Below are 26,281 nucleotides of genomic sequence, written 5' to 3'. Positions count from 1 at the left end.
CCTCATACCCAGCTGACCCTCCCTCCTCTGGTTACGCTGAAGGGAGTTTTTCCTCCCCACTTTCATCAAGTTCTTGCTCATAAAAGCAGTGGGGGCTCTTTAGCTTACAATATAATGCATTTTGAGGTCACTGTTGTTATAAATAAAACTTAATTCAATTTGAAAAAAACTGAATTGAAACTTGTCTCTAAATTCCAACTTCAAAGTAACTTTTGTTAATTAGAAATACAGAAACCAACAAAGACAGATGTGCAGACAGTGGGGAAAGTGGGAGGTCAGAGGCATGCCCAACAGACCTGCAGCATGCTTCTCTAATAGAGCACTGAGAACAATACACAGGAACATGCCCGGTTCCATGAAATAATTAAAGCACTTTCCACAATCAGGTTACCGTATGTGTGTTGATGTGTGTATGTGTCTGCAAGTTCATGTTTCATACGAGTTTTGATTGTAGTTCCTGTGTGTCGATGCAGGTGTGAGTTTAACCCGTCAAACGTGGGAAAGTGTCACACAGAGATTTTCTCTGTGAGTAGAATGGGCGTGTGGTGGGTTTACTGTTATCACATGAAAAACTGTGATGGAGGGGAAACAAGCGCTCCTGTAACGTGGAAAAAAAAGGTTTTTGTAGGGCGCTGGTTAATCAGGGCGACGTGGTCGAGTGTCAGATAATCAGTATTCCTTTGTTTTACCAACAGGATAGTCAACCTGATATCCTCTACACCTTCTGGAACAATATAACTACGACGCTCAGTGAAGAGTTTCATAAAGCGACTGAAGGTAAGGCTGTTTATTCTCCCGTTTTCACTCCTGTGCACCAACGTCTGTCATGATTTTTCTTTTCACACAGATTCAAACAGAGTTTGTTCCACTTGTCGAGCTGTTGTGTAAGAAAGTAAATGTTCTGTGTTGTGCATATGTAACAGAAGCATCGCCATGTCCCAGAGCGCGCTGTGCTTCGGGTGAGCTCAGTCCCAAACCTGCAGACACATCCTGTTTTCTGTGTTTACATACAATCCAGATGTCATAGGGAGAACACTGGACAGGTTACCCATCTGTCACAGGGCTGACGCGGAGAGACACTCGAATATTCACACCTGTGGTCTGTTCATGCATGTTTTTGGACTGTGGGAGGAAACCAGAGTATGCAGAGAGAACATGCAGACTGCATACAGAAACACCTCAGTATGCTCTGAACCGTAGGACTTTCGTGCTGTGAAGCCACAGTGCTAACAACAATACTAAATAAATCCATTCTCGTGCTCGGTGAGGAAGCCGGACATGCAAACACCATACCAGCGTGCTTCCTTTTAGAAATACTCCAAGTTCTTTATGTCTGTAACAAAGTTAAATGATGACCATTATTTCTACATTCAAATCATTTGTTGTAATAATATTTATTTTGTCATTTTCCATTAGTAGATCTATTTTCGTTCCCAGTTGAAATTTCACGCAAAGCACTTGAAATTGACAGAATAGACACTCTCAAATCAAATCAAATCAAATCACTTTTATTGTCACATCACATGTGCAGGCACACTGGCACAGCACATGCGAGTGAAATTCTTGTGTGCGAGCCCCACAAGCAACAGAGATGTGCAAACACAACAACACAAACGAGCAAAATACAAGAATGGCCAACCTGAAACTAATAAATATATGTACAATATATAATAGTATATGCATTTCTGGATGTGTATACTAAATATTTTCCTGTGTGTGTGTGTGTATACACATTTTTACAAATTAAATAGTAAAAAAAAAAAAAAAAAATAATAATAATAATAATAATAATAAAATATATAAAATATACAGAGTTGAATATGTGCAAAACAAGTGGCATTTATATACAGTATGGAGTGCATAATGTTGAAGTTCCAGTAGTGAAGCTGAGGTGTCTATGACGTGTTCAGCAGTCTGATGGCCTGATGGAAGAAGCTGTCTCTCAGTCTGCTGGTACGGGACCGGATGCTGCAGAACCTCCTTCCTGATGGAAGTAGTCTGAACAGTTTATGGCTGGGGTGACTGGAGTCCTTGATGATCCTCCCCGCTTTCCTCAGGCACCGCTTCCTGTAGATGTCTTGGAGGGAGGGAAGCTCACCTCCAATTATCCGTTCAGAGCACCGCACTACTCGCTGGAGAGCTTTGCAGTTGTAGGCGGTGCTGTTGCCATACCAGGTGGTGATGCATCCAGTGAGGATGCTCTCAATGGCACAGTGATAGAAGGTCCTGAGGATGCGGGGGCTCATGCCGAATCTTTTCAGTCTCCTGAGAAAGAAGAGGCGCTGCTGCGCCTTCTTCACTGTTTTGTTTGTGTGTACTGACCACGTAAGATCCTCAGCCAGATGTACTCCAAGGAACCGGAAGCTGCTCACTCTCTCCACAGCAGCGCCGTTGATGGTGATGGGGGTGTGTACTTCTCTGCACCTCCGGAAGTCCACTATCAACTCCTTTGTCTTTGCGACGTTGAGGGTGAGATGGTTGTCTTGACACCAGTGGGTCAGGGCGCTGACCTCCTCCCTGTAAGCTGTCTCATCACCGTTGGTGATAAGACCCACCACTGTAGTGTCGTCCGCAAACTTCACAATGATGTTGGAGCTGTTAGTGGCTGTGCAGTCGTAGGTGTAGAGTGAGTACAGGAGAGGGCTCAGTACACACCCCTGTGGAGCACCAGTGTTCAGTGTGATGGGGGATGAGGTGATGCTGCCCAGTCTGACCACCTGGCATCTGTCAGACAGGAAGCTAAGGATCCAGCTGCAGAGGGAGCTGCTCAGTCCTAGATCCTGCAGTTTCCTGTCCAGCTTCGAGGGAACGATGGTATTGAATGCTGAGCTGTAATCTACAAACAGCATCCTCACATACGTGTCTCTCTTCTCCAGGTGTGACAGGGCAGTGTGTAGTGTCAGGGCTATGGCATCATCAGTGGACCTGTTGTGGCGGTATACAAACTGTAGAGGGTCCAGTGAGTCGGGTAGTGCAGAGCAGATGAAGTCCCTGACCAGCTTCTCGAAGCATTTGCTTACGATGGGGGTCAGGGCTACAGGTCGCCAGTCGTTCAATGAGGAGATGGTGGAGGATTTGGGTACAGGGACGATGGTGGCCATTTTGAAGCAGGCTGGGACTACAGACAGAGAGAGGGAAAGGTTGAAGATGTGCGTGAACACTCCAGCCAGCTGAGCCGCGCATGACCTGAGGACGCGGCCGGGAATCCCGTCCGGACCAGTAGCTTTGCGTGTGTTCACCTTCCTGAAGCACTTCCGCACATCCTCCTCAGACACAGTGTGCGCACTGACGTCATCCGCGGTGCGCACACTGTCCGGTCTCATGGTGTTCGCTGTGTCGAATCTAGCGTAGAATACGTTTAGATCCTCACACAGAGAGGCTGTGGTCTGCGGTGTGCTGGTTTTCCCTCTAAAGTCTGTGATCGTGTTTAGTCCCTGCCACATACTCCGAGGGTTGTCAAACTGTTGCTCCACCCTGTCCCTGTACTCACGTTTGGCTGCAATCTTTTGGTCTATTTATATAAAAATGTCTGCATGTAAAACCAGACATTACCGGCTTTAGCCTTTCCCCTGTCCTGCAGAGAGCCGTGTGGATTCTCTGAGCCTTTGCCCTTGAAGACCTTCACAGAGAGTTAAACCTCTCCCTACAGGGTTTACACTCAGTTCCACAGGACTCTCGATGCTGTGGGGCTATCTTGGCTGGACAGTGAATCTGGATTGGCAGGCTTCCCCTTTTAAAGAAGTATACAAGTCTACTGGAGAATTTGTTTTGTGGGATGTGACTGAGTGTCCTGATGCGGGTTATCTCAGAACATAGTGTTGGACTCACTGTTTCAGCTATTTGGTCCCTGTACGTGTCCCTTTGTTGGGCAGCCATTGCAAACTGCACTGGTGTTGGTGTGTGACATGCTGTGAGTGAACATTAGCACATAACCCTGTAATGATGCACACACATGAGATGCTGTTTCTGATTTCACAAACAGCTTACAAATTGTCTTTGAGATGCAGTTAGTTGATGACAGTTGTGGCCAAAAGCTGTGGGCAGAAACCAAAAGAATGAAACGGTGTCTGGAAGCAGCAGAAATGAGCTTCAGGGATTTGGGTCGTGCCTCAGAGACAGGAGAAGGAGTTTGATCATTCAAGGCTCAAAACAGATCTGCTGCACCTCCACAGCCGTTTGAGGTGGTTTGCGGATGTGGCTAGGATCCCGATTGGACGCTTCTTAGTTTAGGTGTTTCAGGATTGGCCTGCAGGGGGACAGACCTGGGGCATGCTGCAGAGATGGGTCAGTGTGGCTGGTTTGGAAACACCTCTGTGTCTGCCTGGAAGAGCTGGAGGAGGGAGTCAGGGGGAGGGTATCTGAGCATCTGTACTGAGTTTGCTGACCTCAGTCTAGTCTGTCAGCAGATGGTGGTGGATGGAATCAGGTTTTTTGTTTGGCTAAGAAAATGAGCATTTGGAAATGTGGCGTGGTTTTTGGGGTTGCTGGGCCTCGTGTCTAACTGCAAAGTTTTAAATACACATAAGAACCAACAAAAAAAAATTCAGTAATAACTTTGTCAGTATTGATTATTGATTACAGTATTGACCATTTTCAGTGTTTCTGGTGAGTAGAATCATCTGGAACAAGTTTAAAATGTTTGAAGGTTTTGGTTTAACTCAGTAATCATCCCTCAGGTGTTCTTCATCTTATCAGACTCTGTAAACTACAGGTGTCCAGCCCCAGGCCTCGAGGGCCGGTGTCTTGCAGGTTTTAGATGTGTCCTTGATCCAACACAGCTGATTTAAATGGCTAAATGACCTCCTCAACATGTCTTGTAGTTCTCCAGAGGCCTGGTAATGAACTAATCATTTGATTCAGGTGTGCTGACCCAGGGTGAGATCCTGCAGGACACCGGCCCTCGAGGCCTGGAGTTGGGCACCCCTGCTGTACCGGTGATGAATCGACAAAAGCAGCCCCTCAAAAAAAACAAAGAAATAAATAAATTTTAAAAAGTAAATAATTTTGACGCAATTATTCTCTCGCTGTCACATGGAGGCGTTGGGTGGCGAGTGAGAACAGGAGAGGTGGATTTGGCTGCTCGCTAACATTTCACTGTCATGGCCTCTGTGTTGTGTGTGTGTGAGTGTGTGTGTGTGTGAGTGTGTGTTGTGAAATCTGTTTATGTTGTCCTAGTAAGGCTACCATGAGGGCAGCCACTAGAGGTCGCTAGGAGACCGGTGGTATATGTGTTTTTCCAGAAATTGATGTAGCGACGTACACTGCTGCTACAATTCAATAAAAGTGGTTCGTGCTTGAGAACCCTGCGTCTTATTGCCTCCGAACTATTCTTGAGCTCTCAGCGAAGGCGGTCGCACTTTCTCCTCTCCTCCTCACCCTTATCTTCCCTGCTTCGCCTCTATGTCCTTGTCTTGTCTTGTGTGAATTTACTTTCCCTGGAACAGTCTCTCACTGTCGTTCTCTAAACCTAAAAGAGAATTATGGATTTGATCAACTGGTCTCTGAGTGCTATTGACACCCTTTTCTCAACGAGAAGTCGGGGCTCGGGAGAGCCTGAGTTCCCTGGAGGGACTTTCCCTGCCGGTTACACGATGGACGGGTGGCAGAACTGGAGGACCGTGTGCCTGGCGGGACTGTCGATCGAGGACGCTGAAGATATCTACCTATTCGGAACCATGATAACAGGGTTCATGCTGATCGGCGTTGGCTTAGCCCTGGTTTATCAGAGAAATAAGAAAGCGGAACCGGCTGTTCAAACCCCCACAAGGCTGCCCGCTGGATTCGAAGCGACGGGACGAGGTGCGACCTCTCACAACGAACGTAATATGGTCAACACCTTGCAGACGCTTACAGCTGCTGTGAAGGCTCAAAACAACACCATTGAGCGTATGAGGGGAAACATCAGAGAGAGGCCTGCTCAAAATGAGACCCTTGAGCAACAGTTGGAAAACATCGCGGAACGGATCACTGCAGTTGTGAGGTCTCAGAATCAAAAGACTAACAACACCACGGAACAGAAGTTTGATACCATCATGGGGAGGCTCGCAGCTCTTCAACGGGAGATCGAGAGACCAGCCTCGGAGTGCTAGAATTCGAGCTGCTCACAAAGGAGAAATCAACAATATTCAACATTTGGACACCACGGCTCCAGCTGCAGGCCCAAGGCTGGAGCCCACCAAAACAACTCCCTGATAACGACTGTGTGATGACTATTCTTCCCACCCCATGAAGGACACCTGGATTGGCTGGAGGACTGTTTACTTAGCCTGATAGGCCGAAGGACACTGTCTCAGCTAAACTATGGACACGCACACACACACACACACACTTACACTGATAAGCACTCACTCATCCCCCTCCCTTTCCAACGCCTTCGATGCTTGTGCCCTACCGGGGATGATAGCAGTCAACTGGACCAGCACAGATGCTGCAGGACCGGATGCGCTGTCTACGCCGGCTCTCTCTTACCCTTTACCCGCCCTGTTGCTTGTCTCGTGTTTCTATGGTGTATTGATAGTCATGTGCTTTTGTGCTGAGGTGTTTTTTCTGTTATCAAACTGTTCTCCCACTAGGAGCTCAGTCTGAGTGGAGTTTTTTTTCTCCTCCTCTTACCTCATGTAGTGTATTTTCGTTGTTTTTTTCCTATCAGCCTACCTTCTGACATGTCTGCCCAATGTGATGTTTGTGTAAAGTTGGTCAGAAGGTTCCTTTGTGAGTGCGCATGCGCCATTAGCGTGCTGCCTGCTGTAACCCCTAATTTCCCTCGGGATGAATAAAGTATTCTGATTCTGATTCTGATTCTGACATGGTGTCAGAATTGAGGACTTCACGCCGAGTTACACGAAGAAATGGCTAAATTTGGACCTCCGGAGCCGTTCGACTTTACACAGCTGGCAGAGTGGCCGATATGGCGGCAGAGATTCTCCCGTTTTCGAGTGGCGTCCAAGCTAGGGATGGAGAGCGGCGAAGTGCAGGTGAACTCGTTTCTTTACTCAATGGGGAGAGATGCCGAACCAATATATGGCTCATTTGTGTTTCCTGCTGCTACGGAGGCCAGGCCAAGTCCGCAGTTTGAGTATGATCTGGTTATACAAAAGTTCGATGAGCACTTTGTCCCAAAGAGAAACGTTATCCATGACCGCGCCTGTTTTCACAAACGGAGCCAGAGGGCCGGGGAGACGGTCGAGGCTTTCGTGCGGAGCCTGTACGAGCTCGCGCAGCACTGCGAGTTCGGCGGCAGTAAAGACGAGCAGATCCGGGATCGTATCGTCATTGGATTAATTGACAAAGATGTTTCACAAAAACTCCAGCTCGAGGCGGACTTAACTCTGGATAGAGCCATTCAACTAGCACGCCAGAGTGAACAAGTCAAACAGCAAAGTGCAGACCAAGTGGAAAGCACGGTGAATGAGGTGAAACAGAGGCATTATAACAGCATGAGAAGGAGTTACTACCAACCTCATCAGGTACGTGAGCAACAGCATGGTGAGAGTAAACCAAAATGCCAAAGATGCAACAGGGTGCATGACAAAAGAGAAAACTGCCCAGCCCGCAATAAAAGATGCAGAAAGTGCAATAAGTTGGGACACTTTGAAGTTGTATGCAAAACCAAAATGCTAAAAGAGGTCAGGGCTGAGGCTGTACAGGACTCAGATGAGGATTCATTCTTCATAGGGGAGCTTTTCCTGGGAGCAGTAATTGAGCCAAAAACAACAGTCATTGAGGAGTCAGGCTCAGATGCCGACTGGGACATTGAGCTATTGGTAAATGGCAGTCCAGTTGATTTCAAAATTGATACAGGCGCAGACACCACTGTTATGACAGAAACGACCCTTAATAAGCTACAGCAGAGACCCAAACTTATCCAGTGTAAGCCAACTGTGTACAGCCCTGGTGGAAAAGTCAAGTGCATGGGTAAATTCCTTGCTACTACAGTGTACAAAAGCCAAAAGTACCAGTACTGGATTACAGTTATAAAAGGGCAATATGCAAGTAACCTACTGGGGAAGACAGTGGCAAAGCGCATGGGACTAGTCACTAGAGTTAACAAAATCAGTAGTGACTTAACAGAGGATGTGTTCGGAGAAATTGGCCTGCTGAACTGTGAACCTGTAAAAATCGAGCTGACCGAAGATGCAGTGCCATACAGTGTAACCACCCCACGCCGGGTGCCTTTTCCTCTCCTTCCAAAAGTGGAAAAGGAAATAAAGCGCATGCTCAAACTTGGCATCATTGAGGAAGTCATCGAGCCAACAGACTGGTGTGCACCAATGGTGCCTGCTCCAAAGCGCAACAAGGATGAGGTCAGGGTGTGTGTGGACTTAAAACGTCTGAATAAGGGAGTAAAGCGTGAACGGTACATCTTGCCCACATTGGATGACATAACTCCTAAGTTAGCAGGGGCTAAAGTTTTCTCTACTTTGGATGCCTCCAGTGGGTTCTGGCAAATACCACTGGATCCCAGCTGCCAAAAACTAACCACGTTCATAACTCCCATGGGCAGGTTTTGCTTCAGACGCCTGCCATTTGGCATAACTTCAGCACCCGAGATCTTCCAGCGGCTCATGAGCACCTTGCTCAAGGGCCTAGAGGGGACTGTCGTCGTGATGGACGACATATTGGTTTTCGGGGCTAACAAAGAGGAACATGACCAACGCTTAGGTGCAGTATTACAGACAATCAAAGCATCAGGACTTAAGCTCAACAGGTCCAAGTGCCACTTTGGAAAGAATGAACTACAGTTCTTCGGTCACATCATCAGTGCGGATGGTGTGAAACCTGATGATGGCAAGGTGGAGGCTATTGCCAGGATGCCCAGCCCCACCAATGTAGAACAACTCAGGCAGGTACTCGGATTAATAAACTATGTTGGAAAAGAGTGTTTAGCATCTGTCTGGGCCTGCAAATGTTTTACCCGCTACATCCAAGGCATGGGTCATGTACGTCTACAAACTGACCATAAGCCCTTGGTGCCTTTGATCAACTCATACGACCTTGATAAAACGCCACTGAGATGTCAGAGATTGCTGATGCGACTGATGCGATTCAATGTCACTGCTGAGCATGTTCCCGGTAAACAGTTAGTGGTGGCGTACGCACTCTCCAGACATCCACTGCATGGATGCTACCCGTCCGAGACAGACAGCCAGGTCAAGGCATATGTGAGCAACGTAGTGACAAGCAAACCTATCAAGTCACATAAGTTGGAGGAAATTCGTAGAGCAACACAGAGGGACCCAGAACTTCAAAAAGCAATCATCTTCACCAGACAAGGGTGGCCTCGGAGAATGGCAAAGAGCTCACCACTGCAAGGCTTTTATGCAGCTAGAAGCCACCTTTCAGAATCAGATGGTCTAGTGCTCTACCACGATCGCATCGTAATTCCCACAGCACTCAGACCCAGTGTCCTTGACCAATTACATGAAGGCCACCAAGGACTAACTAAATGTAGAGAGCGCGCAAGATCAACAGTGTGGTGGCCCAACATTGGACTTCAAATAACACATAAGGTGAGGTCATGCAACTTTTGCAGAGAGCACAAGCCTACACAGCGACGGGAACCTCTCGTGACTACTCCTCTGCCCGATGGCCCCTGGCAAAAGATTGCGAGCTTGAGGGTAAGAACTTTCTTGTCGTTGTTGACTATTTTTCAAGAGACGTTGAGATTGCTTCCCTCACTACAACAACCAGCAGACAGGTCATTAACAAGCTTAAACACATGTTCGTTAGATGGGGCATCCCGTTAGAATCAGAATCAGAAAGGGTTTTATTGCCAAATGTTGAGCGGGTTTACAACATTAGGAAATTGCTGCGGTGCTTCAGTGCAAACATACTGTTATAAATACTGTTATAAATTAAGCTTAAATAGACATGAAAATAAAAATGAGAATAAGAATTAAAAGTGCTAAGTAGATAGATAGATATATACATGATATATACATGAGTGCAGGTGGTGATCAGTGCCAAACATGGAATGATGCAGTGAACACAGCATAGGGTCATGTGTTAGTGGTGGGAACAGTCATATGGTTATTGTTCATGTGTTCAACAGCAGAGGGGAAGAAACTGTTCTTATGGCGAGAGGTTCTGGTGCGAATGGACCGGAGCCTCCTGCCTGAGGGGAGCAGGGCAAACAGACTGTGTCCAGGGTGAGAAGGGTCAGCTGAGATCCGAGCTGCACGCCTCAGTGTCCTGGAGGTGTACAGGTCCTGCAGAGATGGGAGTCTGCAGCCAATCACCTTCTCAGCAGAGCGCACAACACGCTGCAGTCTCTGTTTGTCCCTGATAGTGGCTCCAGCGTACCACACGGTGATGGAGGAGGTGAGGATGGACTTGATGATTGCAGTGTAGAATTGCGTCATCGTCCGTGTTGGCAGGTTGAATTTCTTCAGCTGCCTCAGGAAGTACATCCTCTGCTGGGCTTTCTTGATGGCGGAGGTGATGGTGGGCTCCCACTTCAGGTCCTGGGTGATGGTGGTACCCAGGAAGCGGAATGAGTCCACAGAGGTGATGGGGGTGTCAGTCAGGATGATGGGGGGAGTGGAGCTGTGTGCTTCCTGAAGACCACAATAATCTCCACTGTCTTCTGGGCATTCAGCACCAGGTTGTTGTGGCTGCACCAGGACACCAGACGTTCAACCTCTCTCCTGTAGGCAGACTCGTCCCCGTCCGAGATGAGTCCAATGACGGTGGTGTCATCTGCAAACTTGATTAGCTTGACAGACTGGTGGGTGGAGGTGCAGCAGTTGGTGTACAGGGAGAAGAGCAGAGGAGAAAGAACACAGCCCTGAGCCGGTGCTGATGGTCCGGGAGTCCGAGACATTCTTTCCCAGCCTCACATGCTGTTTCCTGTCCGTCAGGAAGTCAGTGATCCACCGGCAGATGGGATCAGGCACATTCATCTGGGAAAGCTTGCCTCGGAGATGGTCTGGAAGGATGGTATTGAAGGCAGAGCTGAAGTCCACAAACAGGATCCTGGCGTAGGTTCCTGGGGAGTCCAGATGCTGCAGGATGAAGTGTAGGGCCATGTTGATGGCGTCATCTACAGACCTGTTGGCTCTGTATGCAAACTGCAGGGGGTCCAGGAGGGGGGCCGTGAGGGTCTTGAGATGGGAGAGAACCAGGCGCTCAAATGACTTCATGACCACAGATGTCAGAGCCACGGGTCTGTAGTCATTTAGTCCAGTGATCCTAGGTTTCTTGGGGACAGGGATTATGGTAGAGGACTTGAAGCAGGCAGGCACATGACATGCCTGCAGTGAGGAGTTGAAAATGCCAGAAAACACTGGGGCCAGCTCGTTTGCACAGTGTCCACAGGGGTGGACTACTCCAGCCAAGGTCATCAGTAAGTCTAAGGAGCCGAGATCCTACTTGGTGGAGATGGCGAATGGGAACGTGACTCGCCGCAACAGACGACACCTTCAGCCTGTCCCAGGCACCGCTGATCCTGAGGAGCAGCAGCAGAGCACTGTTCCAGCTACACCGACTACTCCAACTAAAGGGGCGGCTGCTTCCCAAGAACCACCAGTAAGGCAGACATTGCCAATCCCTGTCCCAGGGTCTCCTCTCCACCCTACCACACCTGTGAGAGTGACTTCCAGGGGGCGGGAGATTAAAGTACCTCTCAGATTCAGAGACTGAGGACTATCTCCTTTCTATGTTCTAAGGGCAGAATAATCCCTTATCAGGACTGAGGGTAGTCTACCCCCGTGATGTCCTGCGTTCTGACAACACTGTTTTATGTTTAAAGTACTTTTGTTAAAGGGGGACATGTTGTGAAATCTGTTTATGTTGTCCTAGTAAGGCTACCATGAGGGCAGCCACTAGAGGTCGCTAGGAGACCGGTGGTATATGTGTTTTTCCAGAAATTGATGTAGCGACGTACACTGCTGCTACAATTCAATAAAAGTGGTTCGTGCTTGAGAACCCTGCGTCTTATTGCCTCCGAACATGACAGTGTGTGTGTGTGTGAGAGAGAGATGAATTCCAGAACAGAAGTAAAACAGGTGATCTGTTGAATAATTTGGTCATTTGGAGGCTCGGTTGCATAAGTCTGTGTGTTGTCGTCACTTTAGTCCTTCTGCTCTCTCTGTTTCCATCTGACGTATTTTTCTTTCTGTTATCAGATTGATTTGCTGTTAACAAGTATCATTTCCTCCTGTCAGTGTAACATTTTTACACGTATTTCAGGAAATTGATGAGGTTTTTTCTTTGTTGTTTCAGCTGAGCCAAAACCACACCCACTTTAACACGTTGGTTGGCGTCTGCATTGATCAGCCTGTCACTCGCCCTTCCTTCCATGTAAAATCCACTAAATTGAAATTAATCCAGTCTCATGAAGCCCGTTCATAGAGGTGGTTATATTTTGAACGTTGGAAACAGCCAGGTTAGCGCTTTGTCCTTTTCCCAGTATTAATGCTAAGCTAGGCTAACAATGTCCCGTAGTACCAAGGGCGTAGATTTGGCATGGACGGAAGGGACATGTCCCCACCAATATCCTGCGATTATTGAATTGTCCCCACCAATAATTTGATCTCTTCGAGTAAAGAACAACAATCCCGATAGTAAGAAAAACCGATCTGTCAGCGTCTCATTCACCCAGCGGAGCAGAAAGAGTTAAATTACTTCTCTACTGGAGTCCTAGTCATGTGACAAATATGGCCAATGTGATTGGCTGTGCCTTTCAGGGAGCTCTGTTTAGTTTTAGCAGCGGCAAGCCTGCGCTGCGAGGAGGAGAGGAGGACGGCAGCAAAACGGAAGAACCTGGATGTAAGAAAGTGTTTTTCAAAGAAACCTGTCAGTCACTTAAAGTCAAGTTCACTCATAAAATGTGTCCGTCATAATAACGTTACAGGCGATGCTAGGCTTTGGCCCACATCAGTCTAAGACTGTATGTAACCATGAATAACCTGTTTTGGAAACTACCTGCACAACAGGCAGCACTGTTAGTTCTCTCAGTCTCAGAGCAGCATTTCTAATTTTGATTGAAACTGTCAGAGAAAACGGCAGCCTCGAGCAGCCCGGATATTAGTTTACAGAGGCTGTTAGAATTATATGTCTAACGTTAAAATGTTGGTGACACAATAATTTCATCCTAATGGCTCTGACATATTCATAGGGTTAATTTTGAGACAAAATGTCATGAGGTCGTCATGATTTTACAAATATTCCACCTTGTAGTGCAGTTTGCACAAATTGTTTTAAAAATGCACTCAGCCTACAAACATTACTGATGAGTGAAGATCTGCACAAAGTGACAGAAACACTGAAGCAGCTCCACATTTTATTCTTATTGTCATGTATGTCCTATTTGTCAGGTGACAGAAGAACCAACACAAAGCTCAGAGAGTAATGATGACACAAGATCACAGGTGAAATTGGATGATGACTTGTTGGTTCATGACTGTATTTGAAGCTATTTTTATTTTAGCATGATACCTGATTTATATGGATTATGGCTGAAGTAAACTAAAGCCTAAAATACTTAGTCAGTCATTTGTTTAATAGTAATTTAACATTACATAATTCACATATAAAACTATGAATTGTAATTTTAAATGGTTTAAAAGCATGCAGAATAGCATATGTAGGCAAGTATATTTCTCCTTTTTTATCAAGAAGCAAAGACAAAAAGGACAAAAATAAGAAACAGGACAGGGTTCAGTGGTTGAATCATCCGTCCCCATCAATGCCAAAACCAAATCTACGCCCTTGCGTAGTACACTGGACACTGCTGGCTCACTGACATGGTTTTGCGCTTCGGTTTGTAACGTGCACGTTGTGGAAAAAACTACGAATATTTCAGAGAAACCTGATCGAGCACTTGTGAAGTGTCCAAAATCCTGCAAACGTCTGCTGAGCGGGATGTCTGTGAGATCGCTCTTTCTGGTCTCACTCAGAAAAAACTGAGACTCTGTTCATGAATCCAAACTTTAATTGTGTGTTTTTCTCTGTTTGTGGTTCTTTTGTAGCCTCGTCGTTCTTGAAGCAGGCATTTGAAGGGGAGTATCCCAAACTCCTGCGACTCTACAACGAGTTGTGGCGCCGACTGCAGCAGTACAGCACCAGTCTGCAAGGAGCGTTAACCAGCAGCGGTGGGATGGACGCGTCTCTGGATGTCTCCACAGTAGAGACAGACAACCAGGACCTGTTTACACATGGGAAACAAGACTACAAGTGAGCCCAGTCAAACACAGCAGCACGCACACAACAGCTTGTTCAGTTTGAAGCACAGAGAAAAAGTTGAATTCAGAGCGTATTTGAGTTTTCTTGTTTTGAGTCACACCTTAGTTAAACATTCAAGTAGAAAGTCTGCTCGACTCACAGGCAGAGTTTGTGTCCTCCTACAGCTTCGAAGGCTTCCTGGGTCACAGGTCAAATGTCTTCACTAAATGTATTTTTAGAAGCAGAGACGACCGTTAAGAAACAACAAGAAAAACACTGTGCTGCTCAGTGAAGCCAATCTGATTGGTTCTCACTGTCGGAGGGCAAAAACAGATGGGACAGTGTTTGATAAGAAGGTCTAACAGAGAACAGTGCAATGAGGGATTGTGTGTACACAGTGCAGCAAAAACCTGAGGAACAAAGGCATCGTGTTACTGATGGGGCACAAAGACATGGCAGACACAAAGTCCTCTCATGTTAGTGCGTGTGCACTAATGACAGGATGTGAGGGAAGATACTTGGAAGTAGAGTGACAAGCTACACACATCTGTCTCTTCATGCAAAAGCAAAGAAATAACTGCAACAGTTTATGTACTTTCCTTTTCTTGCATTGTCACGATGTATAACAGTTATTAAACGAATCAGCACTCAGCTGCACTGAACAGTAATACGATTGGATAAGGTGGCGTTTCAGTTCCACTTATGTCAGACAGAGAACATCTTTGTTTTATGACGATGATGACACCATGATAACTGAGAATGTTTTTGTGCTTTTAAACGTAACCTTAAAGGAAAGTCTCCGTCTGTTCAAAGCTTCTCACCAGCAAATTGTGTGTGTGTGTGTGTGTGTGTGTGTGTGTGTGTGTGTGTGTGTGTGTGTGTGTGTGTGTGTGTGTGTGTGTGTGTGTCTCAGTTCTATTTTGAATGATGTTTAATTAATAAATTTAATTCAGTGTGTATCTTTGTGTGTGTGCTCGTGTAGCCCAGAGAAGGCTCTGAAGGACTCTCTGCAGCCGTACGAGGCAGCCTACCTGTCCAGGTCTCTCTCTCGCCTCTTCGATCCCATCAACTTGGTATTTCCCATGGGGGGCCGCAACCTGCCTTCCAGCGATGAGCTAGACAGCATCATCAAGACCATCAACAGGTGTGAAGGCTTTTCATTATCCAACATATCAAGAGTTTGTAGTTTCGTAATACTGATCAGTGGATCGTTAATTGAAATATTAAATCAAAAGAAGAAACTAGTGAATGGTTGGGGGTCAAATTTAAACATGATTTTTCTTTCCTGTTGGAATGTTCTGAATCATTATCAGTGAAAACACAGTGTGTGTGATTAAAGCCGGGCACGCTGACTCTGCTGGTTGTTTGCAGTGAGCTGAATGTCGCCTCGGTGGATCCGAGCCTCTCTTTGGCTGTGGCCAAGAACGCCGCCAAGACGGTCCAGCTCTTCTGTGTCAAGTCTGAACAGCTGGTGCGTACCTCACTTAGTGTGTGCAGTGCTAAAGTAACCTTTGAAGGTGCGTTCATGTTGATCACTGAGACTGTTCCAAGAGGAGTTACAGAATTAAGTCCAGAATAGTAAATATGTGGCTGTGGTTCCCTCCCACGCTGATGAGGGTGAAGGTGCGTGGCTGTCTGTGTTAGCTGCCAGCGTGTCCATGATGTACCCTGAGCCTGCTGTGTTAGCACTGCCACAGCGTAAACCCATTAGGACAAAGAAAGCTGTGGGGATGCCGTTTCCTTCCTTGCTCTCACCTCTCAAACTCTGTCTCCAGTTGTGCACTCAGGGTGATGCCAGCCAAGTGATTGGTCCACTAACAGAGGGCCAGCGGAGGAATGTTGCTGTAGTAAACACTCTATACCGCCTGCAGCAAGCTGTCACCAAGGTAGGAGTAAGACCTTGAGTCCAGTTACTACAGCAGCATGTGCAACAGTGTGTTCTCCCCCGTGGACTATTAACCCACTGTCACAGCAGAAGAAAGGCACAGGATGCTGGGATAGCTCGCTCAGGCGAGCTGTGTGAGCAAAGGCTAATGCAAGGCCGTGAGTTTGAGTCCACTCCCAGACAGTTCATGTCTATAAATGTGTATAAAAGATGATGATGATGATAATGTTGGCGTAACGTAAGAACTGCGTTAATCTCATGTTTCACTGAAACTCTGAAGGGTGAAAAAAGTTTTGAAACAGTCAAATGTAATTTATGCATTCAGACTTTAATCAATACATTTCTGTTCATGTTGATTAGGAATGATTAAAAAATGTGACATTATGGTCTTTTACCCAAATTCAACACGATGCAGTGTGTGACTGATGTGTGTGTGCTAACCTGTTTTATCTCATAGATCATTTCAGGCTTGGGATCATGTCCACAAGCTGCTGCAGAGTCCCTCGCTGCTTCTTTGGAGGTATCCTCTTAGCAGTAATTAAGTACTTCTCTGGTATGCGAGTATTTATCACTAATGCTGTGTCTTCGCACACAGGTGAACTCGAGTTGCGTCTGTGACCTCCCGTCATATTTCTTTTCAAGATTTTCTTATTTAATCACTAGTGTACATATATTTATATTTATAGATACATATATATATTTAGTCATCTTTTCTCTTTTACCATGTCTCTCTAATATTTGCTCCTTACTATTTTTCTATTTTCTTTATTATTTTATTTTATTATATTTTCTTCTACTGTACCATGCTGCTGAGTGACTGCTGCTCGTCAAACACATTTCATTGCAATGTTGACCCTGTGCTAACTTGCATATGACAAATAAAACTGAAACTGAACTGATGATGTCGGCTTCAGCTTCTGGTCACGTGAGGTCTGTGAGGTCACACCCTCATATTTGACAACAAGGCCTGGCTCGCAGTCTCCACTCTAACGATTCCCAAGGTTTTCTCTCGGGTTAAAGTCAGGACTTTAGTCAAATTCTTCCACACCACACATGTCTGTGTTTTTAAAGACTTTGTGTGCAGTCGTGTTGGAACAAAGTTGCATGAAAGTGTCCAAAATGTCTCGGTTTGCTGAAGCGCTTAACACTTCCTGAAAAACAGCCCCCGCTGTAATCACTCTTCATCACACTTGCTGTTATTCTGACAGTCACCAAATGTACACTCATCCACCCCAGACAGAGAAACGTTATTGGTCACTCGCTCCACTGCTCTAGACTCCAGTGGAGATGTGTTCTTTACAGCATCCGATGCTTTGCATTGCATGTGGCGATGAAGATGCTGCTCAGCCGTGGAAACCTGCTCCATGAAGCTCTTTTACATTGCCTTCATCACTGAGTTGCTGGAAATTTCACAGCTGGGCTTGTTGCACAGGTTGCATCCTATCACAGTACCAAACTGGAATCCACTGAGCTGCTAAGAGCGAGCCGTTGCCTAGTTGCTAAACTTTATACACCTGTGGCCGTGGAAGTGACTGGAACACCTGAATTCTGTCTTTGGGTGGGTGAGCGAACACGTGGAGACTCCTCTCAGGTGCTGGAGGCTCCAGTCAAAGCCTGAAGCTTACATTAGTTTATCAGAGCTGTGATGACAACATTAGGCTCATATTTAGGTCAACACAGAGTTTAAAACTTTGTATGTTTTGATCTTTGTTCTTAAAACAAAATCTCTTTTTTGTTTCAGTTTACGGGGATTTTTTATTTCATTTCGATTTAAAGTTATAGTTTAATCATCTTCTAAGTGTCCTGATGCTCCAGCTGTCATCTTACACACATCTTACTGTTAGCAGCTCTGCTAGCTGTACTGTTGGCCCGACATGCTGTTGTCCATCTGGAGCTTCACCGTAACACTATAAAATGTGATAAAACATTAGGCTGTGGATGTCAGTTCATCTATACACGCGTGAGTCTGCTCATCTGACTCCACATGTTGCTAAGGTAGGCGTGATGCTGGTGTCCTCCTGTTCTGTCCTGTCACATGACTCTGTTTCTCCTTCTGACCTCTGGTTCAGGGAGTTCAGGCGCTGATGAGAAGTGCGGTGCATCCTCTCCTGCAGTCAGTCACCGACTCCATAGAGGCCATCATTATCACCTTACACCAAGAAGACTTCTCAGGGTCAGCCTCTCTGCATCAACACCAGCTCAGTACATATAATGTTAGAATGTTTTTGGACCGAATGTGCCTGCAACATGAATCAGACTCATTTTTATTGGTTGTAGCTAGAAAATCGAAGACCTTCATGAGTGGTTTTAGTCCTTCTAACAGTCAGAACTGTGCCTCTGGTTCACTGACGGTACAGATCACACTTGATTTTCAGATTGAATTCAGTCTTATTTTGAAAGTAAGTCCAAGACTAGGACCGTCAACACGTCGTCACTGCTATGAATGAAGATTAAAGTCCAAAAGCTGCAGCTGGACTCATCTCGTCCTGCTCGTCGTCGGCTGCACTTGTTGTTCAGCAGTTGGTCCAACATCATTTAACACGAATCAAACAGCTGACGCTAACACATGCTCTCGTTTACAAACACAAAAAGTGACACACAGAAGGTAATAAAGAAAAAATGTCTTGTTTTGAGATTAATGTCATACAGTAACAACCCTACAACATTTGAAAGAAACCTCTAAGGATCAGAGGCCCCCCACAAGCAAACGGCTGACCACAGTGTGCAGACTCAGTGTGTGTGTGGTGTGGTGTGGGGGGGCTCACTAAATCTTCTAGTTTCTAAAAATCACTAAAAGAGTGACATGTACCAAGCCAGGTTTCCTCACACTGATCTGCTTTCTACAGTTGTGTTCAGAGTGTTAATGCACAGCATCTTTTCTGAGTCCCACAGCAAACACATGTTAAACACATGATGATGTGCTGTGTGTGCTGCAGGCCTCTGTCCAGCCCCGACAGACCTGATATTCCTTGCTCTCTGTACATGAAGGAGCTGCAGGGTTTTATCTCCCGAGTCATGGCAGACTATTTCAGACACTTCCAGTGTGTGGACTTCATATTCGAGAGCACGGAGTCGATCGCCCAGAGAGCCATCGAGCTGTTCATCCGCCACGGCAGCCTGCTGCGTCCGCTGGGGGAGGGGGGCAAGATGAGACTGGCTGCTGACTTTGCGCAGGTAACGGAGATGCCATCTGTTTTCTGCTCTTCGGCCTTGTTTCGCTCAAAGGCAGATTTTCATTTTGACTTTTCTGTTTTTACGCGTGTCAGATGGAGATGGCTGTGGCTCCTCTGTGCAGACGAGTGTCTGATTTAGGGAAACCCTACAGGATGCTGCGCTCCTTCAGGTGTGTTGGCTTCAATTAACAGTCGTCACAGTTAGATGGTGCACTTTGTTTTTTCATGTAAAGAATTACGGCCTAACAGGCAGTAATGGTGATGAATCATGTTAACCATGCAGGACTTTACCTACATGCACTCGGTGCTGTCCTGACCTAGACACTGTGTATTTTTCAGAGTAAAACACTGCATTTTAAATACTACATATCTACAGTACGTACATACTAGTTCCAGTTTATTGTTGTTTTTAATATTACATAAGAAACTGTTGACCTTCATGTTATTTTGGTGAAAGCTGAGAGTTTAGGCACAGCGAGTTATCCAGCATCGAAACTCCACAAACCTGCTCTGGTTCCAGTCCAAGTTTGGGAGAACGCATCAGTTTGTAAAACCTTTACTGGGAAAAAGTGAGCAGCAGGAGTCCTTCATCAAACCACCTGATCAACAAACTCCGACATGACCCACCGCCGTTTGTCTTACACTGAAACGATGTGCAGTAAAGCTGCAGCCATTACAAAGTAACTCAGTTTAAGTTATACTGAAGGCTGACAGCAGCCGGCCTAGTTACCTGCAGCACAGGGGTGGGTGTAAAGGGGGCCACGGGGTGCACCGGACCATGTTTATTTCAAAGCTTTCATAACATTTTTCAGATTGAAAGTGAAATATTATCAAAGAATGTCTTGATCAAATCACATTAAAAAAATATAGAAATAAAAGCTAATAAAACTCTCATTTGATTTCTGACTGGATTTTTTTCTTCGGGGAAATGGAACCAGTCGTAGGCAGACAGTTTCAGTGTTCGTTCAGGTGCTCACACAGATGACCGAGGCTTTCATCAGGTTATCAGAGAGCTTTTCCTGTAAGCTCGTCTTTCTTCTGAATGAACACGATGAGCAGCAGATGTTTTACATGGAAGGTAAAAAGTGCTGTTTGCTTTGTGTTTGAGGCCGCTGCTGTTCCAGACCAGTGAGCTGATAGCCAGCAGTCCAGCTGTCGGTGAACTGATTCCCTACAGCACCTTACTACACTTCCTTTTCACCAGAGCCCCACCGGAGCTGAAGTCACCTCACCAGGCCTGTAGACACACACACACGCGCACACACAGTTCAAGCTGAATCGTCCATCATCATGTGGCACTTCTGCAGTGTGTACAGTGCACCATCTCAATAAGCCTGTCCCCCACAGAGAGCAGAGTGGTCCATCGCCAGGTACTCACAGTGGCTGGATGATCATCCCTCTGAGAGAGACAAGCTCAGCCTCATCAGGTAGGCTCGGTGACGTAAACACATCTGTTAGAACACTTTGGTCTGTACAACAGGACAGGAGCTGCCACTGTTACCTGATCTTAGATTACCTAATCTCAGGGGGCCTTTACTGTGATGAATGGGCTCCCTCTAGTGGTAGACTGACTGATGTGTGTGTAATTTAAGGAGTCACTGCTGACTGCCAATAAGAGTCCTAACTCAGTATTAGTTTGCACTACAATCAAATCAGGTAAGAATAGCATGAAAAATATTTACGCCAGCATTAGGTGTTGGGCTTGTTGTACTACATGGTGCATTTTGGCTTCAAAGGAAGATCAAACAGACATTTAGTTTGACCTTGAAGTAGTGAGAGGTCCAAAAACACCATATTTAGAATCCCCATGTGTTCCCTACCAACTGCCAGTACAAACAATGTTTTAAATGGCTGTATGCTGCATTATTATCGCCTTGACCTTCAAGTCTGTCGACCTTGAAGGTCAGAGGCCAAATGTGACACGTGTTAAAAATGCACACTGTTCTTGTAAGACTCGCAGTTTTGAGGCACCAACTCTTTACACTGACCTTGAACACCTCGCTGGATACAAGTCAGATATGACAACTGATTTGTGTGCACTGTGATAACAGATGTGCTCACTCTGTCTGTCCTCTCAGGGGCGCTCTGGAGGCCTACGTGCAGTCAGTCAGGGTTCGGCAGGGGAAGGAGTTCGCCCCCATCTATCCCATCATGCTCCAGCTGTTACAGAGGGCTACCAGCACCTGACCTGTGTTTGGGTCCACAAATAATCTGCTCATTTTTTAACAAGTGTGGTCCAGGGGTCGAGAGAGAGTATTTACAGTAAAAGTAATCTCAGCAGTAACAGCAGAGAGCCTCGTCCGAACCACAGAGGAGGACAACGCAGCTTCTTAGAACAGACTTGCTGATATAAAAGTAATAATTTGTGACACACATCAAAAACTCATCTGAATAAAGGCAATATTTCCAAAACTTTAATGTAGTACTTCATTGAAAGCACAGGTTTTGCCTTCACAGACAGTATGACAGGAACACTACACACGCAGACTCAGATGGGCCACTTCCACTGGTTGGGGGGCGGCTCCTCTACCAGCGGCTCCCACGGCTTCCACTCGGACATCTTCCTCGATAACGCCAGCTCACACTCAGCCTGCGCGCAGGAAAAAAATCATCAGCCACAAATACTAATGTATACACTAATACTGTAAAGCAACCATACTTTTTAGTTAAGTTGAGACAACTGCGTTCACATATTCACCGAGACCGTCCGGTCTGTATGAAGGCTGACGGGAACCAACCGAACACATCAGTGATTTAATGTCGACTTCAGTGTGAAACAAACAGTAACTCTGTACTACGAGTGTGTCAGCTACTCTGGTGAGAAAAGCACTCTCAGAATAAAAGAGGCAGCAGTCTGTACAAAGCCACGCGCTCATTTAAAGACCTGGGAGCAATACAGTACTACCAGCAGCGTATTAGCAGTCTTCAAACCAGTCGGAATCACTTTAATCCAGGGATTCAATTTTAATCCCTGGATTAAAGTGAACCAGAATGATCTGGACCTGCGCTCCAACACCTTCCGTTACTAAGCTTGTCACTGTGTTCATGTATGTAGGCTATATATGTCATACACCCCTCTGCACTCGAGCTGAACATGAAGTCGTGACTTTTAGGTTTGTACATGAAGAGTTTTCCACTCAGCTTCATCACTTTGATCAGAGTGAGGCAGACTGACCGCGACCTACCTGGAAAATGACCTCTTCAATCTGACCGCAGTTAATTTTCTTCTCAAGCTTCTCAACATCGGGTTCCTGTGAAGAACACAAATCCTGTCAGTTCATCTAAGCTCCTCTGTCATTCGTCTGTCTGCTCACACACTGACCGTTTTCACGTGGCTGAAGCGCTCATTGACCAGCTGCTCCGTGTACTTCCTGTAAGCAGCGTCCTGCGGCATGGTCTGCAAGGACGCCAGGATCTTTGTGTAGAGGATCCTGAGACGCTGAGAGGAACAGCACAGGGTGAGTACACTGCTCAACTCCCTCAGCTTCAATGACAGCTCCATAAACGGCACACGGATAACACGAGTGTGATCCAGGACTAGTCTGGTCACAGTCAGGCGATGGGAAAGATTAAAAATGAGGTATGTGGTGCAGTCACCATCAGCTGCTCACCTCCTGTGGATTTTGAGACACTGCCAGGCCAACCAAGCCGGTCGTCTGGAAGAGAGGAAAAGGAGAGCTGTCCAAGAGTGGCTAATGTCAATGCTTTCACCTTTAACCACGTGACTCCAGCATCGGCACTCGGCCTAAACCAACCCTCAGTCTGTCTGCTCGCACTGTCAGCAACCAGCTCCACAGCTGGTTTTATGACTTGGACGAGACACTTGTGGTTCTTAATCACCTCCAACAACATTTCCCTGCTAATGTGGAACTTCCTTAAAAAACATTCTCTGAAATCCATCAGCCCTCACCTTCAAATATGTGCACTTTATTAACATTACAGGCAGGTTTGCACTGAGCAGGGATTTTATTTTCCAGGTCTGTTGGTCCAGATTCGGGTCTCCAGTTAGCCATGTAAGGGAAGTATGGCTTAACCAGTTTCTTCAAAAGCTCCCACGGGTGTTCGGCTGACTTAACCGTGGGACCGGATTCAAAGTGTTCGGTGAGCTTTCCTTTAGTTTGCCACCTGCTCTGACCGGACACTGCCGTGCTAGCTCTTTATCAAGTTAGCATGCTAGCACAAGCTAGCACAACATGCACAGCGCGCAAACGGAGGTGACAGTACCGTCACCTTAATAAAACTAATACAGCTGTTTTATTGTGTTTCTTACATTAAAACAAGACATGACCTTTACTCATACCTTCTTCAGCAGCCCAGCCATTCTCCAGACGTCAGGAATGCGTCATGATACTTCCGGCTGCTAAATATGACGTCGGTGTTGTCTTTTTTTTCTCGGCGTTTTGAAAAACGATTTGTTCCTGTCGTAATAAATGTTAAAAATTAGAAAACGCGGACTGTTCTGTGATCACAGCAGCGTAAAACTATATACATGCTATGTATTCACGCTAGCATAGCATAGGTCGGATGTAGGTACAAACATCTGAACGTTTTGCTTTTATCCAAGCAGGCTGAGGTTGTGTCGCTTGAAGTACGCGCACTACGCGTACTACGTACGGTGTGTACTGTACGAGAAGTGCGGAAGTAAGAGGCTTGTGAAATGGGACGGTCTAGCCTTCGTCGCGCTATTCGGGTTGCCTAGCAACCATGATACTAACCGCGAGTAATGTTACATACAGCATTGTTTGACAGAAATGAAGGAGAAACAAATGTTTTGTTAGTCATGCATTTTCGTCATGACATCACTTTGATTAGTTGAGTATCTGAGGCTGAGACCACTAGTGATGGGCAGATGAAGCTTCATGAAGCACTGAAGCTTTTCATCCAATTGGTTCATCCCAGTGCAAAGCTTCTTGAAGCTTCATTTGCTCTAGTAGGCCACCTACTGGACGTAAAAATATTAGTTGGCATGAATTTGAAGAGTGTGGCCTTTTGCACACAGCCTGTAAATGTCAACAACAAAAGGAGTGTGTAAAACATGTATATTGTAGTGATGCAGTATACTGTTTATATTTATACTGGCAGTATGGAAAATGATCATTTGGAAATGCTTAAAATGGAAATGATCATTTACTGTGAGGTGAGGTGTGGTTGGGGTGTGGACAGTAGTTGTGCTTTTGTAACGTTGAGGTATGGACAGCTACACACTCCTGCCTGTTCACATTTTATTCTGTAAAAACTAAATTTTCACTGCTTTTATGACCTTTTTAGTGGGGAGAACATAGCTAGGATTTAATGATTTAACAAATCTTTTGAATCCTTTGTCCTCCACAATGCTAAATGGCTGGGAGTCCTCAATCACCATGCTAACCAGATCTTCATCTATTTGAGATTGTCTTTGTCTTTCCTCAGGAGAACAAAGCACAAATATAAATATCACACACGTAACTTATTACAGTTGTTTAATATTGTTATATCATTTAGTAACATTACAGCATGCTATATTATCATTGCATTTGATGGCTCACCTGGTCTTGCTCCACAATCGGTGTTCCCCTTATTCTCATGCAAAGCTCTGTAGTGCCTAAGCATGGATGAGGTGTTGTTGTTATAGCCCAGCTCCCTGGCACATAGCAAACACTTCACCTTGTACAAAAGTCAAGACAGCTTAACATAAATTGTATTGCACCATCAGTATCATGAAAATACATCTTCTGTAGAAATTTACATACTTTGTTGGGAGGAATAAGATCAAAATGTTCCCACACAGGGGAGGACATCCTCCTCTCCTTAGCTGGCTCCATTCTCTCCTGACTTTCTCTCCTCACTCTCATAAACCTCCAAACTGTCTCCAAACTCTCACTAACAACTCTCCATCAAACACCCACATTTTTGAATGAAGTCTGAGGGGTTCATATCGCTGTCATATCTCGCGGCAAAGTTCGAACCACTTCATGAACCAGTCACGTGGTACAGCCGGGCAGCGAGGCTTCGGACGTCATCATTTTCAGCTCCTCCCATAAATGATGCAAGCCTCGATACGCGCATCGCGGAAACGCTCCCTCAATTACTCGACACAAGCTTCGAAGCCTCGATACAGAACGTCCCATCACTAGAGACCACGGGACTGTAAAACATGATTGTTGGGCTTCATTTCTGTACTGAGCAGTCATTTCAAGATTAGTCAGTAAATAACAATTAGTTGTTCATGAGACTAAAATCATCCCACTGTGGTAATGTAAATATAAATATGGCCAATATTATAGTATTGTCAGATTATTATGATATATATACTTTAAAACCAAGTTAACGCTGAAAGTACAAACATCACTAATGTCACACAACTTTGCCGACATGTGGCCAACAGCAATGTTTTAATGTTCTTCATTATTAAACATTCGCACATAAATAAGTGACGTCATATTCAGTATTTTGACAGTTCACTCTTCGACTGCTCCCTTCTGCCGTATTTTGCGGCAAAATTATCCACACCCACCGCCGCGCTATGAATTGTGGGATATATGGGACCACGAAGCGTGCACCGGACCACGCTTGATATTTGGGGAAATCGACGGCGCATTTGGAGTATGCATTTGAAGTACACTTCGGATTGGGACAGCCGTCGTCGCGTGGCGGTGACGTAATCGCACTTAAAATGCGTACTTCAAGCGTGCAGACCCTGAATTGGGACAGAGCCTGAGTTTGCATACTCAGTCTCAGGATGAATTTGCTCGTCAGTTTTCGTTTTTATGGGCCGATGGGGTTTTATTTCTTTTCTTTTTAACGGTATAAATGAAAGGTGGTGGATTGGCCAGTTGGTCATGATCGACTCTGGACTGGACCAATTACAGCCGAGGAGGTCGAACTTTAAAGTTGAGATGAAAAGTAACGCGATTTGTGCCGTACTACTTCAGCTAGAAAGTTGCTAATTCAATCATGAAACTGATCAATGATCAGCTGATCGGCTTTTCTCTGCGCCAGAAACAGGAAACCAGCGGAGGTCGGGCTAAACAACAGCAGCACGTTTAAGCTTGATCAGCTGTTGTTAGAATTTATTTAATAT

General features: G+C 45.8%; 2 protein-coding genes across 2 annotated transcripts in view; one reads left to right on the top strand and one right to left on the bottom strand.

Moving 5' to 3' along the window:
• The window catches only part of cog5 (component of oligomeric golgi complex 5), a 73,426-nt gene extending 51,793 nt beyond the window's left edge, over positions 1-21,633 (top strand). Inside the window, exons 11-22 of the mRNA XM_086268969.1 lie at positions 696-777; positions 13,971-14,175; positions 15,146-15,307; positions 15,535-15,634; positions 15,939-16,049; positions 16,506-16,568; positions 18,118-18,221; positions 18,985-19,222; positions 19,315-19,391; positions 20,330-20,456; positions 20,569-20,648; positions 21,300-21,633. Coding sequence (XP_086125095.1) covers positions 696-777; positions 13,971-14,175; positions 15,146-15,307; positions 15,535-15,634; positions 15,939-16,049; positions 16,506-16,568; positions 18,118-18,221; positions 18,985-19,222; positions 19,315-19,391; positions 20,330-20,456; positions 20,569-20,648; positions 21,300-21,408 — 1,458 coding nt within the window. The 3' untranslated portion in view covers positions 21,409-21,633. The remainder of the gene's footprint in view (positions 1-695; positions 778-13,970; positions 14,176-15,145; positions 15,308-15,534; positions 15,635-15,938; positions 16,050-16,505; positions 16,569-18,117; positions 18,222-18,984; positions 19,223-19,314; positions 19,392-20,329; positions 20,457-20,568; positions 20,649-21,299) is intronic.
• Positions 21,614-23,788, bottom strand: ndufa5 (NADH:ubiquinone oxidoreductase subunit A5). Its single transcript, XM_086268971.1, has 5 exons — positions 23,522-23,788; positions 22,833-22,877; positions 22,544-22,660; positions 22,407-22,472; positions 21,614-21,811 (listed from the first exon to the last, which is right to left on the bottom strand). The coding sequence occupies exons 1-5, from the start codon at positions 23,540-23,542 to the stop codon at positions 21,710-21,712; spliced, it is 351 nt and encodes a 116-aa protein (XP_086125097.1). The 5' UTR covers positions 23,543-23,788; the 3' UTR covers positions 21,614-21,709.
• Between the last annotated feature and the right edge of the window lie 2,493 nt (positions 23,789-26,281).

The sequence above is a fragment of the Aulonocara sp. 'chitande type north' Nkhata Bay genome, linkage group LG17 (assembly GCF_057382095.1).
Source record: "Aulonocara sp. 'chitande type north' Nkhata Bay isolate Kocher_YH1m ecotype deep benthic linkage group LG17, A_spYH_male_GT1.1, whole genome shotgun sequence".
Classification (NCBI taxonomy): domain Eukaryota; kingdom Metazoa; phylum Chordata; class Actinopteri; order Cichliformes; family Cichlidae; genus Aulonocara; species Aulonocara sp. 'chitande type north' Nkhata Bay.
The sequence above is the reverse complement of the archived record's forward strand: the minus strand, read 5'-3'. Positions and strand labels throughout refer to the sequence as shown.